The sequence below is a fragment of the Macaca mulatta genome, chromosome 4 (assembly GCF_049350105.2).
Source record: "Macaca mulatta isolate MMU2019108-1 chromosome 4, T2T-MMU8v2.0, whole genome shotgun sequence".
In the NCBI taxonomy this organism is placed as follows: Eukaryota; Metazoa; Chordata; class Mammalia; order Primates; family Cercopithecidae; genus Macaca; species Macaca mulatta.
In genome coordinates, this window is record NC_133409.1 from 144,089,707 (window position 1) to 144,109,420 (window position 19,714).

General features: G+C 40.9%; 1 protein-coding gene across 5 annotated transcripts in view; it reads right to left on the minus strand.

The window, feature by feature from the left end:
- Positions 1 to 19,714, minus strand: part of ZFAND3 (zinc finger AN1-type containing 3) — a 335,788-nt gene that overhangs the window by 20,153 nt on the left and 295,921 nt on the right. For all 5 annotated transcript variants that reach the window (XM_015136279.3, XM_015136278.3, XM_015136277.3 and 2 more), the window contains one exon: positions 17,145 to 17,312. In XM_015136279.3, coding sequence (XP_014991765.1) covers positions 17,145 to 17,312 — 168 coding nt within the window. The remainder of the gene's footprint in view (positions 1 to 17,144; positions 17,313 to 19,714) is intronic.

Below are 19,714 nucleotides of genomic sequence, written 5' to 3' on the forward strand. Positions count from 1 at the left end.
TGTCACGCCCCTCATGGGTCCTGTCCCAGGAACCTTAGCTCGCTAAGCAACATGACTTTGAGAGACGGAACAGTTCTAGTGCCCCCTGACATAAGGCAGGTTGGTGAAAGCCAACAACCCATGAAAGCTTCATTCATAGGGATCTGGTTACTGGCAGATATACTGACCTCTAAGGCAGTCTTCTCCACGTCTGCCTTCCAAAAGATGGCAATGCTCTCCAAATGCAAACTCTCTTTTTGTAACACTGACTACAGTATCCACCAACACTAGAGTTTATGCTGGCACACAATCTTATTCAGGCTCGTGGCTGGCAACAAGATGGCAAAACGTGAAGTGGTGAGGCTTTTCTTAGTCTGCGTCTCCAGGCCCCAGCAGCTGAGGAGTAAGGGCTGTCATGTGATCTTATCAGGACTTTGGTCTGCTTAGGTAAAAAGCACTTTCCAGAAGCAGAAACAAACTTCATTGATATTGATCTTCTCAGAGTAAAGGTGCTATAGAAATCTCATCTAATAAATAAAGGATGCAGGCTCCAGTGTTGGGCTGTCAGTCCAGCAAGGGAAAGAAGCTATCAAGCTCAAGGAGTCAAAAATATTTATTGGTCACCTGTGCACTGTTTACAGAGCTCTATTCTAGGGACTGGGTGGAGGAGAAGGGAAAAAAAGAAGTCACTAGTTTCTGCCTTTTGAGATAGTTGGAGACACATGCAGAGAAAAATAGTTGAAGGTCACCAAGAGCAAAGCAAGATATCAACTGCAAATAAAATCAATATAATTCAGCGATGTGTAATAAATCGGGAGCACCAAGGGGAAGTCAACTCCAATAAGGGATCTTGGAGGAGGTAACTTTTCAAGGAACATGAGGATATGAATTAGCACTCAGGAGAACAGAATGTGCATGTCAACAGAATTAAATGCCACTGTGTCTCGTATTACCCAGGTGCAGCAGGAGACCAAAAGGTGGCCATGCTGTGGAGCCGGTTTTCCAGAAGCATCTGATCTAGATGTGGCATATGGGACACAACAAAACACAGTGCACTGGATGACTCATTACCCCATCTTAAGTGGTTCTCACAGTCAGGTGCATACATTTTTACCATTCAATAAAAAGCATCTCTGAAATGGGAAAGTGGTTAAGGAATGGGCTAAATTCTATATGGGTGAAAATATGGACAGTTAATGCTGTAGTCCTCTCCTCACTGTTTTGGGGACCCCATGGGCCAGCTTGGGGATATGAGAAAGGGGTGGGATTCTGGGAGCTCAAAAGAGCTGGGCTCAAATCCCAGGTGCTACCTTCGTATTTCTAAGCTTCAAAGCTTCAGTTTTCAACTCTGTAAAAAAGGAGGTACCATTTGTCCAACAATGCTCTTAAGAGTCAAATGATATAACTCAAGTACAGGTACCCAGGATATAGTAGCTGTTCAATACAGCTATTCCTCTTCTTCCTTCACCCAGAAGATCACAACTGCAAGATGCAGGGATCTCACAGTGTATTCAAGTGTCTATTAAAGTATCACCACACACCAGGCACTGCAGTAAGAGCCGAGAACCGCAGAAGAGTATCGCTAAGTGCTCATGGTCTGGAGAACGGACAGACATGTAAACAGATAATTTCAATATGCTCTGAGACATGTATTATAAACAGAGGCCAATCATGGACTCCACAAAAGAGAAGACTGTTGAGTTGTCTCAGAGGAGATCACCAGATGAAAGATTTTGTTAAAAAAGACAACAGGTTTTGTGAGGGCCTCAGCTGAGAAAAACTGTGGAGACAAACACTGAGCCCAGCCCGGCAATCCTGTTTCTGACCCTGTCCTTGATGCTCCAATATCAGTTCTGTGGTCTCGAGAATGAATTTGTTACTGGCGGAGCTGGGATGCTGGAAAGTTCACACCACAGTGCTCAAATCTGTGAACAGGTTTGAAGAAGAGGATTTGTGACAGATTGCTCTGGAGGGCAGAGTGAGGGGAATGAGTATGTGGTCTAGTGGGAGGCCAGTTTAAGCTGAGTAGAGGAAGCATCTAGTCAATCTAAGCTGCCCAGCAACAGGAGATGCCATACTCCCTCCATGCAGATGTACACAGTGGGGCTCCTGCCAGGAAACTGCTGATGATGGGGTTTATGCAGCGCCAGTTTACGGGTCTGGACTGGCACCGGATGGATGGCTTCTAATATCCCTTAATTGCTTGGATTATATGTCAAGGAATGGCAGGTTTGTTATGCAGGAATCAGAGACTAGTGTGGTTACACACAGTAGGTCTGTGACCTCCGAAGAACCCATATATTTTGTTTTCTATGAGACAGGGTCTCACTCTGTTACCTTGTCTGGAGTGTAGGGACATGATTACAGCTCACTGCAGTCTCAAATTCCTAGGTTCAAGCAATTCCTCTGCCTCAGATTCTGAGTAGTTAGGACTATAGCACATGCCACTACACTAGGCTAATTTTATTTTTTTGTAGAGATGGATTTTTGCTATGTTGTCCAGGCTGGTGTTGAACTCCTGGCTTCAAGCAATCCTCCCACATTGGCTCCCAAAGTGTTGGGATTACAGGTGTGAGCTACCACACCTGGCTCACAGAACCCATCTTATTCATGTCCAAGTACTAACAAAAACACAGGTTTTATTCGTGCAAATACACCCTTCCCCAAAGTTGAATTATTTAATTAAACTCATAAGCATACCAAATAATTTTAATTCAAGCAAGCAAGCACACTACCCTATCTGACAGTATATATGTCTAGTCTGATTTATTTTCCTCCTCTACCAATTTTTAGTGGTAAAGGGGGAAACAATCCATCTGGATCTTATTCGTTCAGCCATAATTCACTGGGAAATCCTGAGGCTGCACGTGTACCCTGGACCTCAAGAATTTACATGGCTACTGGCCCAGAAATATTCCCAGTCAGCTGTGGTTGGGTCTGCCTTCAAACACTATTCCAAAAAGGCTTTCCGCTAATCATAACCAGCAGGCTCATGAGAACACCACATTTCTTGGACTTTCAATTTTTTCTTGTACATTATTGGTCACCACTGACTGGACAGCCACTACAGGCCACATACTCCAATAGGGGCTGTGGTAAGTTACAGAGCCATCATGTACTCGTGCCTGCTGAGGATTTTTTGTCTGGCAGGGAAGGGGAGAACAGTGGGAGGAAGGCATGTGTTATACACCCACAAGGTATAAATCTCTGAGAGAGAATGGAAGTGACTGGAACTGATATGAAACCTCATTGATGTGGGTACTACTCATTTGCAATTTCCAGTAATTCTCTTTGGTTCTAAATTACCTTGGTGTTTCCTATGAACAAATGAATCTATTAAATGTACAGGTAGTATGGTCTAACTTGGGGGTACATTCAAATTACCTAAAGAACTGCATTTTTACTCTCTAAAGAAGAACTCTAAAGTGCTGGGCTGAGGCCCACACTTCTTAGAAGTACTTCTTAAGAGGGAATCACAAACCCAGAGGAAGAAAAGAAATAACCAATATCAGAGTAGAACTAAATGAAATTGAAACAAACAAAAAAAATTACAAAAGATAAATGAAACAAAAAGCTGTTTTTTTGAAAAGCTAAATAAAATTGATAGACCATTAGCAAGATTAACCAAGAAAAGAAGACAGAAAATCCAAATAAGCTCAATAAGAAATGAAACAGGAGAGACTGCAACGGACACCACAGAAATACAGAGGATCAATCAAGGCTACTATGAACACCATTAGGCACATAAACTAGAAAAACCTAGACGAGATGATTAAATTCCTGGAAAGACACAACCCTCCTAGCTTAAATCAGGAAGAATTAGATACCCTGAATAGACCAATAGCAAGCAGTAAGACTGAAATGCTAATTAAAAATATATCAACAAAAAAGGTCCAGGACCAGACAGATTCACAGCAGAATTCTACCAGACATTCAAAGAAGAATTGGTACTAATCCTATTGACACTATTTCACAAGATAGAGAAAGAGGAAACCCTCCCCGAATCATTCTATGAAGCCAGTACCACCCTAATACCAAAACCAGGAAAGGACATAACCAAAAAAGAAAACTACAGACCAATATCCCTGATGAACATAGATGCTAAAATCCTTAACAAAATATTAGCTAACCAAATCCAACGACATATCAAAAAGACAATCCACCATGATCGAGTGGGTTTCATACCAAGGATGCAGGGATGGTTTAACATACTCAAGTCAATAAATGGGATATACCACACAAACAGAATTAAAAACAAAAATCACATGATCATCTCAGTAGATGCAGAAAAAGCATTCAACAAAATCCAGCATCAGTTTATGATTAAAACTCTTACAAAAATCAGCATAGAAGGAATACAGCTCAATATAATAAAAGCCATCTTATGACAAGCCCACAGCCAACATAATATTGAATGGGTAAAAGTCGAAAGCATTCCCTCTGAGAACTGTAACAAGACAAGGATGCCCGCTCTCACCACTCCTCTTCAACATAGTACTGGAAGTCCTAGAAAGAGCAATCAGACAAGAGAAAGAAATAAAGGGCATCCAAATCGTTAAAGAAGAAGTCAAACTGTCACTGTTTGCTGATGGATGATATGATTGTTCACCTAGAAAACTCTAAAGACTCCTCTAGAAAGCTCCTAGAACTGATTAAATAAATCAGCAAAGTTTCTGGATATAAAATTAATGTACACAAATCAGTAGCTCTCAACTCAAGAACTCAACTGCTTTTACAATAGCTGCAAAAACAAAACAAAACAAAACAAAACACACCAAAATGAAAACTTAGGAATACACCTAACCAAGGAGATGAAAGACCTCTACAAGGAAAACTACAAACACTGCTGAAAGAAATCATAGACAACACAAACAAATGGAAACACATCCCATGCTCATAGATAGGTAGAATCAATATTGTGAAAATGACCATACTGCCAAAAGCAATCTACAAATGCAGTGCAATTCTCATCAAAGTACCACCATCATTCTTCACAGAACTAGAAAGACAATCCTAAAATTCACATGGATACCCCCACAAAAAAAAAAAAAAAAAAAAAAAAAAGCCCACATATGCAAAGCAAGTCTAAGTAAAAAGAACAAATCCTGAGGCATCACATTATCTGACTTCAAACTAAACTATAAGGCCAGAGTCACCAAAACAGCATAGTAATGGCATAACAAAAGGCACACAGACCAATGGAAAATAACAGAGAATCTACAAATAAACCCGAACACTTACAGTCAACTGATCCTTGACAAAACAAAAACAAAAAGTGGGGAAAGGACACCCTTTTCAACAAATGGTGCTAGGATAATTGACTAGCCACACGTAGGAGAATAAAACTGGATCTTCATCTCTCACCTTATACAAAAATCAACTCAAGACAGATTACAGACTTAAATCCAATACCTAAAACTATAAAAATTCTAGAAGATAACATTGGAAAAACCCTTCTAGACATTGGCTTAGGCAAGGATTTCATGACCAAGCACCCAAAAGCAAATGAAATAAACACAAAAATAAACTGCTGGGACTTAAACTAAAGAGCTTTTGCACAGCAAAAGGAACAGTCACCAGAGTAAACAGACAACTCACAGAGTGGGAGAAAACCTTCACAATCTATACATCTGACAAAGGACTAACGTCCAGAATCTACAATGAACTCAAACAAATCAACAAGAAAAAAATCCCATCAAAAAATGGGCTAAGAACAAAACAGAAAATTCTCAAAACAAGATAAACAAATGGCCAAACATATGAAAAAATTCTCAACATCATTAAATGATTAGGGAAGGGCAAATCAAAACCACAATGCAATACTACCTTACTCCTGCAAAAATGATCATAATCAAAAAAATCAAAAAATAATAGATGTCGGTGTGCATGTGGTAAACAGGGAACACTTTTACACTGCTGGTGGTACAACCACTATGGAAAACAGTGTGGAGATTCCTTAAAGAACTAAAAGTAAAACTACCATTGATCCGGCAATCCCACTACTGGGTATCTACCCAGAGGAAAAGGAGTCATTATACAAAAAAGATACTTGCACACAGATGTTTATAGTAGCACAATTTGCAACTGCAAAAACATGGAACCAATCCAAATGCCCATCGATCAATAAGCGGATAAAGAAACTGTGGTGTGTATGTATATATATGTGTGTGTATACATATGATGGAATACTACTCAGCCATAAAAAGGAATGAATTAATGGCATTTGCAGCAACCTGGATGAGACTGGAGACTATTATTCTAAGTGAAGTAACTCAGGACATCGGATGTTCTCACTCCTAAGAGGGAGCTAAGCTATGAGGATGCAAAGGGATAGGAACGACACAATGGACTTCGGAGACTCAGGGGGAAAGACTGGGAAGGGGGTGAGGAATAAAACACTATAAATAAGATGCAGTGTATATTGCCTGGGTGATAGGTGCACCAAAATCTCACAAATTACCATTAAAGAACTTACTCATGTAAACAAACAACATCTGTTCCCCAGTAGCCTATGGAAATAAAAACTTAAAAAAAGGGGAATTACAGGAAGAATCTATTAGGGTGACTAACAGTACCTAGTAGCAGGTATTTGCATACAATGTGCTTAACATAAATTGGTTTTAACTACACATTAAAGGCTTTGGAAAGGACATGTCTTTGGTAAAACTTCATGAGTAATTTATTATTAATCTGAAAGAAAACATTTTTAAAAATCCGATTATTTTGACTACTAACTACTTTGCGCGCGTGTGTGTGTGTGTGTGTGTGTGTGTGTGTGTGTGTGTGTGTTTGCCGTAACTGGCCTTACTTGGTGGTTTTACTGCTGGTTTTACTGCAAAGGCTCCATACAGGGTCCCCAAGTCCTGGGCAAGGTTTTAGAAACTGAACTAACAAGAAGAAGTTAACAGAGTCTGGTGAATTGGGAAGAAAGACCAAGAAATATGGGTACTTCAGAAGAGATATTCTGGGTTCAATGGAGAATACAGGGCAGGAAGATGTGACAGGGAGGTGCAGTGAGTGTGCCTGAAACCTAAGCTGAAGGAAGGGAGGAGAAGGTACTGGCATGAGGGGTCCCTGGGCAGAAACTCTTCAGCAGGCCTTGAAGTTTAGTACATGGAATACCACTATTTAGCACACAGGTGTGATATGAGGTGAGGGACCACCTTTCCGATCTTGGTTTTCTCATTTATTACAAAAAAACAAAAAAAAAAAGGAGATGAGACTAAATGATTACTAAGGCTCCTTCTAATTCCGGTGGTGTGTGTTTCTATTATCTACACACAAATTTTCATGATTTAGCCTTTAATTCAAACAAAGCATTTCTAACCATCTCTCAGTGTGGCTTGCTTTCATCAACTCAAGTGAGTACAGCCCAGGACAGCTATCTGGGGTGTTTCTTATGATACTGGTTTAAAATAAGAGGGCCAAGCTCAGGGTGCAGGTTTTTACCACTCTAGCTAGACACACACGTGACATATGACTAACAACACAGGAATATGCTTCATCTGCAAACAGAAAAGAGTCTATGGGATGGCAAAACTCTTTAAAACACAGCTTTGTTGACCAATTATAGGCTACATGGTAGCCTACCATGAGTTAAATCATCATCTGTTTTTGGTGAACATATTTGAACATTTCCCATGTTTTCCTAGAATGTGTTAATCAACTACAACCTGTGGGGGGCAGCTATGAAAAATCTATAGCTGAATCATACTTAGTGATGAAATGCAATGTTTTCTACCTAAGATCAAGGAAAATGCAAGATGACTCAACACTTCTATTCAACATCATGCTGGAGGTGCAATAAAGCAAGAAAAAGAAAAGGCATACAGATTGGAAAGGAGTAAAACTGTATTTGCAGATGACATGATCATGGATGTAGAAAATCCTAAAGAATTGAGAGCTAACAAGTTAAATTTAGCAAGACTGCAGTAAAAAAAAAAAAAAAAAAAAAAAAAAAAAAAAAAAAAAAGATATAAGATTGTATTTCTAAGTGGTAGCAAAAAAAAAAAATCTAAAAATAAAACTTTTAAATTCCACTCACAATATCATCACAAACTAAAATATTTAGGAATAAATTTAACAAGATATGCATTGAAAATTTAAAATGTGGCCGAGAAATTAAACACCTAAATAAAGAATTACAATATTAAGATGGCAATTCTGTGAATCTTTTTGCAACATGGTTAAAATTTTAAAGTGGGAACAGACTCTTCATAAAAGAAGATACTATGAGTGACCAAAGAACATATAAAAAATATGTTCAACATCATTGGTCATTAGGGAAATACAAATTAATATACCATAAGATACTACTACACAGCCACTAGAATACCTAAAGTTAAAAAGGCTGACAATATTAAATGCTGGCAAGAATAGGAAGAAACTGGAACCCTAATGCATTGCTAATGGGAATATAAAATGGTATAAGCTTGGAAAAGATCTTGGAAGTTTCTTAAAATGTTAAAGGCACACTTACCATTTAACCTAGCAATTCCATGCCTATGTATATACCCAAGAGAAATTAAAACACATGTCCACACAAGACTTGAGAACAAATGCAGCTGTATTCATAATGGCCCCTAACTGGCAACAACCCAAGTGTATGTCAACTGGCAAATGGATAAACACATGTGGTATATCCATACAATGAAATACTACTCAGCATAAAGAGGAATGAACTACTGATATATAATATGGATGAATTTCAAAAACAACATACCATGTAGATAAAAGACTACAGACTGTATGAATCCATTGATAATAAAATCCTAGAAAAGATGAAACTATAGCAACAGAAAGCAGATCTTAAGTGGTTGGCTGGGGTGGAAGAGAATAGGGATCGACTAAAAAGGGGCATGAGGGAACTTTTTGGGACGACGGAGGTATTGTACAACTGAATTTGGTGAGGGCTGTACAACTTACACAGATCTATTAAAACTCATTCAACTTCTGAAAACAGATTTTAAAAAGAAATAAAAAATGTAATAAGAACTAAAAAATCAGGGTCTGAAACAAGATTAAAGAAAAAAAGTAATAAAACTCATTCAACTGTAAAATGGATGAATTTTATGGTATGTAAATTATTTCTCAAAAAGCTGTCTTAAAAACTTTACTAAACAAAGAATTAACTAAAACTGTTTACTACTGGAACTAAAATAAAAGACACTAATAATTCACTTCCTTTTATAATAATCTTTCTTCCCATAAAAAAAGGTATTCTAAGCAGGATAACCTATCAAATAGCTTTGGGAACATTATTTTTTTTATTTTTTTATTTTTTGAGACAGAGTCTCCCTCTGTCACCCAGGCTGGAGTGCAGTGGCTGGATCTCAGCTCACTGCAAGCTCCGCCTCCCGGGTTTACGCCATTCTCCTGCCTCAGCCTCCTGAGTAGCTGGGACTACAGGCGGCCGCCACCTCGCCCGGCTACTTTTTGGATTTTTTAGTAGAGATGGGGTTTCACCGTGTCAGCCAGAATGGTCTCGATCTCCTGACCTCGTGATCCGCCCGCCTCGGCCTCCCAAAGTGCTGGGATTACAGGCTTGAGCCACCGCGCCCGGCTGGGAACATTATTATTGTGCTGTTACTGCCACTAAGATTAGATTATAAAGTAGCTGCAAGTCTGCTAAAAAGATGGAGACTTATCTCATGCCATGGGATAAGGGTCTTCTGCCATACCTGTCAGTAAGGGATGGGTGCGGATGTGACACAGGCTGCAATGAATGTGCCCTGCACATTTGGTCTTGTAAGAAGAGCTCAGTCTTTGATACTCCTTTGCTTAGGGAGGGGGAGTTCCTCATGTTTCTGACATCTCTCTACAGCCCTGTCAAAGGACATATGGTAGGCTGGGTCTCTGGGACAGTACTGCACTAATGGGCTAAATACATGGAGTTCGTGTTCAGTAAAAGGTTTCATTTGTTTTGTTCTAACATCTCAAGTTGCAATTTGCAGAGAAGCAGCAGAGGGACTAATCTATTTGGTTTTAGACTGGAACACTTACACATCAAAGATTAAATGAGGAATACAGATAGCATACTTATGCTTAGGTGAAAAGTAGAGTGAGAGTGAAGGGAAGAATATAGCAAAGGAAGAAAATTTTCTCAGAATTTGCCTCAAGATGTCTAATTACCCTTAGCTCTCACATATATAATAACTCCCATCAAAAGGTTGTGGAACTTTTTTTCCTTTTGGGAGGATGGATGGGACACCTCCTTGTCTTGAGTCACACATAACATACACCCCAATTGTTGCTGTCTTAGGAGTACCGGAGAAGCTTTAGTCTTTTGTCACCCAGACTCAGCGTATAAATAGGACTTCCTGAAGGCTGGGGTCTTTTGCTGAACCATGCTCTATCCCTACAACTCATGGTAGAGCACGGACGCTCCACACAACAGCAATAATGATAACACTTCACCAGTCAAATCGGTTTTGGTCATAATAAAAGATCTCAGGTGTTTTTCTGCATAGCAGGGTTTTCTGGTGGATCTACGCTAGAACACTGTCAACAGAATAAGGCTTTTTAAAAGAACATATTGCCTCACTTTCTTTTAGAGACATAGGACAGAATGCCAAATGTTCCTGACAGGTTCACACTTGGATGAGGATTAAAATTAAGGCACAGACGCGTGGGCTGATTTCAGATGCTGGTGAAATGGATCAGCCTGGTAACTGCATGTCCCCATGTGTCCTAATCACTGCAGCTCCTTGCTCCACTCAAGACCTTATGGATATCACTGTTCACTTTGCAGTCCCTGCAGTGGCAGCAACAGTTGTGACACATGCACATTCCTTTTCACTCAATCAGTTCACATTCTCTCTAGATCATTCCCTTAAAAAGATTCAACAACCTCCATGGCTTTCCAACATGTTGAATGTTTCTAAAAGTCATTAGATCATGTTGATTGTATTCAAAACTACTGACAGCTTCTCACTATAAACTAACATCCAAACTCCTCAGCCTGGAATCTGGAATCCTTTTCCTCCCTTTCTAACAGTCTGTCCTCATTTGACCCCAAGACTTCAGCCAGCTGAACAGAGGTCATCTCCTAAACATCAGCTTTGCCCAAGCATCCCCTCATTTCCCATATCTGAGTCCCAACTTTCCTTTAAAGCCCCAATTGTAAAAGCTTGTCCAGAATCTTGAGTTGGAATTAATCTCTCCCTCTCCATATCACTATAACATAGGCTTATACCTTGAGAAATGCTTATGGTAGGCTGTTCCAGGTGTCAGTTATTTTATGTATGTCTGCCTTCCTTTTGGAAGTCCAGCAAATACCTACTTGAGTGCACATTAAAATCACCTTGGGGGTCCGTGGAGAAGTGGCTGATTCCAGGATTGGGGAAATTTAGGGACACATGCTGTTATGCCAAAGAATAAGGGAATGTTCCCAACCCCTCCCCCCACCACTGAAAAAAGATGTGAAGTATGTCATAAGAGCAAAGGAGCGAGCAGAAAGTAACTTCCACTGGCTAAATCCGGGACAATTTGAGCATCAAAATAATTAAGTCCAGTTAGTTGTCCATATCCATGGGTTCCGCACTCAACAACCACGGATCAAAAATGTAGTTAGGCCTATGATGGCTGTGTCTGCACTGACACATACAGATTTCTTCTTTTTGTCATTATTCCCTAAACAACATAGTACGTAACAATTTACATAGCATTTACATTGCATTAGGTATTATAGGTAATCTAGAGATGACAAAGTATATGAGAGGAGGTACACAGGTTATGTGCAATGCTACACCATTTTATATCAGGGACTTAGGCATCCTTGAATTTGGTATCCATGGGAGGCTCTGGAGCCAATTCCCTGCAGATACCAGGGGACAACTGTACCGTAACAAATCATAAACCATTAAAAAAAGATAAGAGCCCATGAGTCCATACCAGTAACAGATAAATAAATGGGGGAGAGGAGGTGGCTTCACTTTCAGAAGAATGCTGACTGCCAAATAGTAAATGCTGAGGGAGTGCTAGAGTTAGTAAATCATCATTTTGCAACCCTCCTAGCAGAGATTGGATTAGGCAAGAATCATCAACGGATGATGAATCTAGGGGAAATTTTTCACGAGGAGCAGAGCATTTACTTGGTCTTAAACCTGTTTTCCCACAGACTGCTTTATAGGTGCAAGGGGAAAAATAGTAACTACCTAGTGGAGCAACCAGGGAATGCCTCGACTAGGTGGGTGTATCAAAATTAACATCAACAGTGAGGGCTGATGGACATCTGTGTCTCCCATAAAACCCTGAGAAGGACACATGATTATTTATGTAGTAGACTGGGTGGGAATTCGTAGCCTGAATCTAATTATGAAGAAATATCAGAACAAGGAGTGTTCTATTAAAACCCCAAATAAGGAGTGTTCTATTAAAAAATAGGTGAGAGGAGGGATAGAGGGTTGTATTCTTTAAAAATGTCAATATCATAAAAAACAGACAGGCTATGAAAACACTCCATGGGAACGTGTTCTACCAAATCAGAACCTCTGGGGGTGGGTCCCAACAATCTGTGGTTTTAACATTTTCTCAGGTAAATTCTGATGCTCGCTTAAGTTTTGTTTTTGTTTTTCAGTTTTTAAGAGACATGGTCTTTCTCTGTCGCCCATGCTGCAGTGCAGTGGTGTGACCAAGATTCACTGCAGCCTCGAACTCCTGGGTTGAAAGCCATCCTCCCACCTTGGCCTCCCAAGTAGGTGGGACCACAGGTGTGCACCATCTTGCCTGGCAATAATTTTCCTAGAGACAGGGTTTTACTATGTTGCCCATCTCTACAAAAAATAGAGATGGGCAACAAGCTGGTCTTGAACTCCTGGCCTCAAGGGATTCTCCCACCTTGGCCTCCTAAAGTACTGGGATTACAGGTGTGAGCCACAACACCAGGCCCCTACTCAAGTTTGAAACCACAGATCTAGACTGTAAGCTCTTAGATTCTGCATTTCTAGCTCCTATATTCCCCATAAAACCTAACAGAAAAATGCTTTCTACATATTCAGATTTCAATAAATGCTTGATGAATTTGGTTTGACAGTGAATGATAAGGCAGTAATGACCACCGAGACACTTGGAGATGATCAACTACTCCAGAGGCCCCAGCTAACACATCACTTCAGGTTTCTAAAGTGAATAGAAAACTTATTTTGAAAACAATAAAGGATGTCAGATTACTCGGGAGGTTAATAAAAGCACTACTGTCCCCAAAGGGAGCATATCCACTTAGTCTGTTAATGCACCACCAATTGAAAATATGTTAAAACTTACACAGACTCTTCGACTGGTATTTAAAAATTAGTTCTGCAGTTCTAGCAAGCATTGCACAGTGATTAAGAGCCACGAAGGCCAGGCGTGGTGGCTCATGCCTGTAATCCTAACACTTTGGGAGGCCGAGGCAGGTGGATTGCCTGAGCTCAGGAGTTCAAGACCAGCCTGGGCAACACGGTGAAACCCCGTCTCTACTAAAATACAAAAAATTAGCCAGGCGTGGCAGCGTGCACCTGTAGTCCCAGCTACTCGGGAGGCGGAAGCAGGAGAATTGCTTGAACCTGGGAGGCAGAGGGTGCAGTGAGCTGAGATCGCGCCACTGCACTCCAGCCTGGGCGACTCTGTTACCCCCAACCCCCAAAAAAGGAAGCCAAGCTACGTGTATCATGCAAGATCTGCTCAGAGAAGACGGCATTCTTGTGGCTGTGACCCAGATTTGATGAAGATGGCCAGATTTCAGAAGAACATCCTCTAGGTGGCAATTCAGGAGACAAGACTCCTGCAATGAGAATGAGCTGATCAATTTGCCTACTGGGTAGAAAATGAAACAAAAAGATCCATTTTCAGGTACTTGTTTTCTATCTTGAGAAGTTAAACTACTGAAGATGCTCTAAGATGCAGGATATCATCCCAATCTCACAACCACATGCCTTTTCTAATTGGCACCCTGAAAGATTTCACAAGAAAAGGGTGTTACTTTGGTATTGTCGATTTAAAGGTTATCTAGTCACAGTGAGGCAGAGGAGAATTCCTCTTCAAAATTCCTCCTTATTGAAAGCCCATGGAGTGTCTTGGCAATTAACAATTCCTATCACCTCTAGCTGTTCCCTATGTAAGAAGGCTCAGAACTCGCCTTACAAATTGCTCTTTTGAAGATCAAAGGGAAGCTGAATGTGTCTGTGTGTGCTCTCGATGAGACTGTAATTTAATGGAATTTTTAGAGAAGGCTTCACTGGCAGTGTTTGGATGACAGCCCTGGGGCAGAGGATTCAGGGGAGCTTGGCCACTGTTCCCTTTGGAGGTCTTCCCTGCCTTTAATTGGCACCTCATTAGAAATTAATGAAAATGACATCCTCTGTTCTTCCTGCTTTAGGCATCGAATGCTACAAAAAGGCCCATCACAATTCATAACACATTCAATTTATATAGCAATGGCTCTTAAGCATTATTTATGAGATGTGAATTTCTTGTCAGCAGTTAATAACCTGTACAGAATGGAAGGCAAATGGAAGAAAAGATTGCAAATATATATATAAAAAAAGATTTTCTGCAGTGAAGAAGTGTTCTGTTTGAGTTCAAACTACCTTCCTGAGTCTTCACTTTCAGTAGTAAATTACCGTGTTATCCCCCTACTAAAACCTTTCAGGGCAGTTAAACATCTCTCCAACATCCATGCATCCTCAAGGAAATAACTGTACAACTCACCCTTTCCTAGCGAGATCCAAGCAGGCAGGAGGAACACAAGAGCTATTTGTCAAAGACAGTCCCAGACTTTTTTAACGGTATGTTCCCATTGTTGTCCTTATCTTTTGAAGGGTAGCAGTTGACTCAGTAATTTTTCTGGGCACATAAGTGGAATACTCTCAGTGGGTCAAATCGAATGCCCAGCTGTCTCTAGGAAAGTTACATCTTGTTGAGACTTCAGAAAGCTCAGGGCTTTCTTCTCCAACAGAAAAAGTCAAATCTCCCTATAAGTAGACTCTCAGAATTGGGCACAAGCCCAGAGACTACATGTCAGAACATTTAAAAAGGATGCATATTGCAACAAACCCAATACGCATTTAGCAATTCAGCCTCCTGCCCACAAAGGTTAAGAATATGGCAGAGTAATCTATATTTACCAGAGATTAGACATGTGGGCTTTACTTGGGTGAATGTGAAGTCATCTAACATGTATTACTGTTTTTTTTTTTTTCAGGTGGATGCTAAGACCTTAGGAAATTAGGTAGTTTGTGTCAAGCTGAAGGGTAAACTGGGAGACCTGGTTACAATATCTTTATATCTCAGTGCTAAATTGTGCAATCTCCTGTTTGCCTGATAAGGAGAAGAAGCATTAGCCACTGCCGGGGGCAAGACAGCATACTTGATAGACCAATTGCTTGATCCGCTATGGCAAATCCTGTGTAATACCCCGGATTTAGTTACTTTCAAGGAAGAAACAAGAACAGATGGTTCAGGAACATCCCACAATTCTAACTGAGGGACAACCAAAGGCCTATGTTATAAAATCAACAGCTAAAATGACCAAGTAGGCTCACAACACTGGTAACAGACTGAACTGCTCAAATTCCCTGAGTTCACATGAAGACCAAAGCAAGAAACTGCAGATCACAAAAGATGAGGCAGCCTCTTCAGTGTGAAGTGAAGCTAGTTAGCCAGCAGAGCCCAGAGTTTCCTCAGCCAACCACAGTACACCTGCCTTATGTCACCAAGAATTTAAAATTGTCTGGCAGGGTTGATCGAAATAGCCTAATAATAAGGTTCTGAACTTGCCTGGGCCATACTGCATGCATGAACACACAGAAGTCTGAAAACTGCTGTCAGCCTCTGTTCCCACCACCTATCCTAACCTTCTTTACGGTTTCCCAAAAATGCTTAGTACTATAACCAAAATGCCCTAAAAACCTTATCTGGTAACATTTAAGACTCCCCATGCTGGTTCCGGTTTCTGCAGTTGAACATGCACTTCTAATCTTGTGGAGTAACACATACACCAGAATGTGTAACAAACAGGTATCTGGTCATAACAGGAACAGGAGTTCTGACTTAGTTTCTATGAAAAGCTAATATCCTCTCTCTTCCTTCCCATTTCCAATAGGGCAGATAATTGAGGAACCGTAGCAGCAGAGGCTGCCGCTTCAGGAGATGGTAAACTTCCAGTGACTATTACTTTATAACTGCTGAGTGAACTATTTAGTCCTGACTGTCGGCAATAGTACTTGTGGGATATCTTCGGCTGTCCCAGAAGTGAAAGGGGGCTTCTAAAGTTCACTTCTCAGAAAGAAAGAAATAGGATTCTCAGAGGCTACAGTCAGGTCTCACAGTCAGCCTGATGACAGCTGAACTGGTCCTCAAACAATTTTATAACATTATGTTTTAAAACCAGGGAATAAACAAAAGTACAGGAAACTAAATCAGCCTAAAATAATGCCGCTACACAATTTTATTCCTATGTGTCATGATACATGTGGTCATGAAGAGAGAAAAGGCTGACTTAAGTTTTGTTCCACTGCAGGTAGGCATCCCTGTGCAGCAATTCTAAAAGGTATTACACTACAGAATACAGAAGGAAAGGTGATTGTAAAGCTATTTCCGACTGGGTATATGGTGGCTCATGCCTGTAATCCCAGCACTTTGTGAGGCAGAGGCAGAAGGATGAATTCAGCCCAGAAAAAATAAAAATAAAAAAGGCGATTTCAAGGTATTAACTGACTAGATGAACTAAGGTTCAAAGGAAACTTTCTAATCAAAGCTTAATTTAACAGGGAGATGGAGAAAAAAGTCTTCCATAAATAGTAAGTTCATTCAAAATTAACTTAATATCTGAATTTTATGGTACATACTCCGGAATTTTGTTTGTTTGGTAAATTTCTGACGTCGTGAGAAGAAACCAAAGTAGTAAGTGGTGGGGGGAAGCTGAAAGCACTAAGCGGTGAGATGTAGCTCTAAGGAGAGATGCATAAGAACAGGGGGATGTTTTTGTCTTTTTTGCATGCACGAGAATAAAGAGTGTTTAGAGGCAAACATCCTGTACTCCTGATTTCTCAAGCCCCAAACTTACATCGCAGGCACTACTGTAGCAAACTTACAGTACTCAGAAGAACAAAAGACTTCAGCCACTTAATTCCCAAAGCTGGGCCAAGGGATATAGTCTCCATCATGCCACTGGGGGAGATGCTTACCGCAGCGACACGATCCCAATTCCTGCTGCACCAGCTCCAGTTTGGTTTGGCACTGGAAGCACCGACGTCGACTCTTCTGTTTAGATCGACTGGTTTCCTCGGACCGTTCCGTATTCTCCAGTAGTCGTGGCCGTTTTACTGGTGAAGCCTCATTCTCAGAGTGTGAATCTGACCAAAACAACATATTTGGGGATCAGGATTAGTGCTTGGCCTGGCAAGCACAGTTGATTAATGTATTTCCAGGCATTCTCCTGACCGGGCTACTGCCCTTGTCCAGTAAGGAATCAGACCCATGAGAGCCAGTTCTGACTTGCTTGGTTTATATTGCACAAACCATGACAAGCATGTACCTTTAGTGCTGACTTCTAACAAGCTAGGCCTGAGCTGGAGAGGAGAGTGCGGGTGGCTCAACGAAAACAGTTCTATGTTGTTGTTTTTTTAAAAAAGCTGAGATTCTATGAAGAGACCATTCCAGCTAGAAATGGGGTCCTGTCTTTGTATCCCCTTGCTGGGACGACCTAGATGCTGCCTGTATTGGTTAGGTATCTTTTCTTGGGTATTTGCTTGTCCTCAAGTAGACTGTAATTCTTTAAAGATGGGACTATGTCTAATGTTATCTCTGTATCACTATGCTTTCACAATTCCATTCCCAAAGCCAGTGTTTGATGAGTGATCTGTAATCTTTTATAGTAAAATTACTCATGTTTCTACTCTTAAAGACACAAAAGTCAGGTTCTAATACTGACAAGTAGTTCAATTTGATTCAGAATGAATGAAGGGGCACCTCTGCTGGTGCACATGCAAGCTGCCCTATGACCTCCACTATGGTGTGGTGCAGCAGCAGCACTGGGCACCCCACCTTGAGGTGGAGCCAAAATGGGGTGTACTCTGTGACAACTGTGTCTTACATAACCTCAAAAAAGTAATTAAGATGCAATAAAGTTCTTATCACAGGCAAGGCTATAAATGACTCTTGCCTTCAACAAACTGGGCAGCTCTCTCGGGCTCTGTACTCCTGAAATAGCTGCCTGCATACCCACGACGTACCTCTTACCAAGTTCCAAAGTTGTTCGTGCTAAATTACCTCTAGAAGGGAGTCTCCTAAACAGTCTGCCTCAAAATAATCCAGATGCCACACCTTCTCACCCCTCTGTCACTCCCACCTTGGTCTAAGCCATTACCAACTCATCAAGCCTACTACAAGAGCCTCTTCACTAGTCTCTCTGCTCACCCCGTTGTCTCTACAATCTATTCTCCATATAGCACACAAGTGACTCTGTCAAAAATCAAGTTAGAATCATGTTACTTCCCTGCTCAAAACCCTCTAATAGCTCCTCTTGTCAGAGTAAAAGTCCAGATACTTAGACTGTCGAATACCCTGCATGACTTGCCCCACGCTCAGCTCCTGCTGCTTTCCTTCCTTTACTTATCTACACTAGCCTCCTTATTGTCCCCTACCTGTGGGACTTTGTACCTTCTGTCCCTCTATTTGAAACAATCTTCACCCAGATCTACATGGGATCTTATCTCTTTTATCACCCAGGCCCCCGATGGTAGTTTGCTCACAGTCCCCCAGCCCTGCTGCACTGTAATGGCATATGAAGGCCCTGCATATGCCATTTTTTATATCTCTTTTATATATTTGCTCCAATGTCACATTTTCTTTTAAATTTTATTTTGCAAAGTCACATTTTCACTGAAGGCTTCTTCCCTGATCATCACTTCTAGATCATTGAATCCCCATTCTTAGCACTTCCCCTCCTCTGTTTCCTTGTCTTTTATTCCTCCACAGCACTTATCTTTAACATTATGCCCTAAAAGAAAATAAACTCCAAGAGGGCAGGAAATTTCACCTGCTTTGTTCACTGATGTTCCCTCCATGCCTATGCTCAATAAATATTTCTTGAATGAATGAATTTGTCTCCTAGGCAGTCCTAATGTTCTACTTAAAGTGGGTCGAGTGAGAAGCCACAGCCTGTAGGATGTATTTTAGTGAAGGCTGTCTGTATGCCCTTTCCTAGCCTCCCTGTGTGTGAGGAAGATGCTGCACTTCACCCAAGATTGTTCAGTGGACCCTGATGGTGATGCTGGTAGTTTGCTCATAGTCGCCCAGCCCTGCTGTGCTGTACTGGCATATGGAGGCCCTGCACCATTCTTAGCAACTACAGACTTCATTTTTCATCTCATTTAATTCTTCCAGTCCTACATGACATTTTGCCCCAATACAAACCAACTAAATAAGACCTCTGATGAAAACAACCGAAAGCAAGTTCAGCCTATTTCCCAGCTCTGCTGAGCAAAGCCATCTAGGCCTAGGCCCAGTCAATGTGGTGACTAAGGTGGCCGCAGATAGGGCAGGCTCTCTCCCTTCTTCTGCAAGAGCAACAAGCAACAATTTAAATGTAAATCATTACAAAGCAGTCAGCTGAAAGAAATTCACCTTGTATGAGCCACACTGCTCTCTGGGGATGTCCTTTTACACAAACCAGCAATGGCTCTATTTGTATTAATAACTCTATTTAGACCTTTTTTTTTTTTTTGTAACGAGAAAATTCTAGAGTAAAAACTGT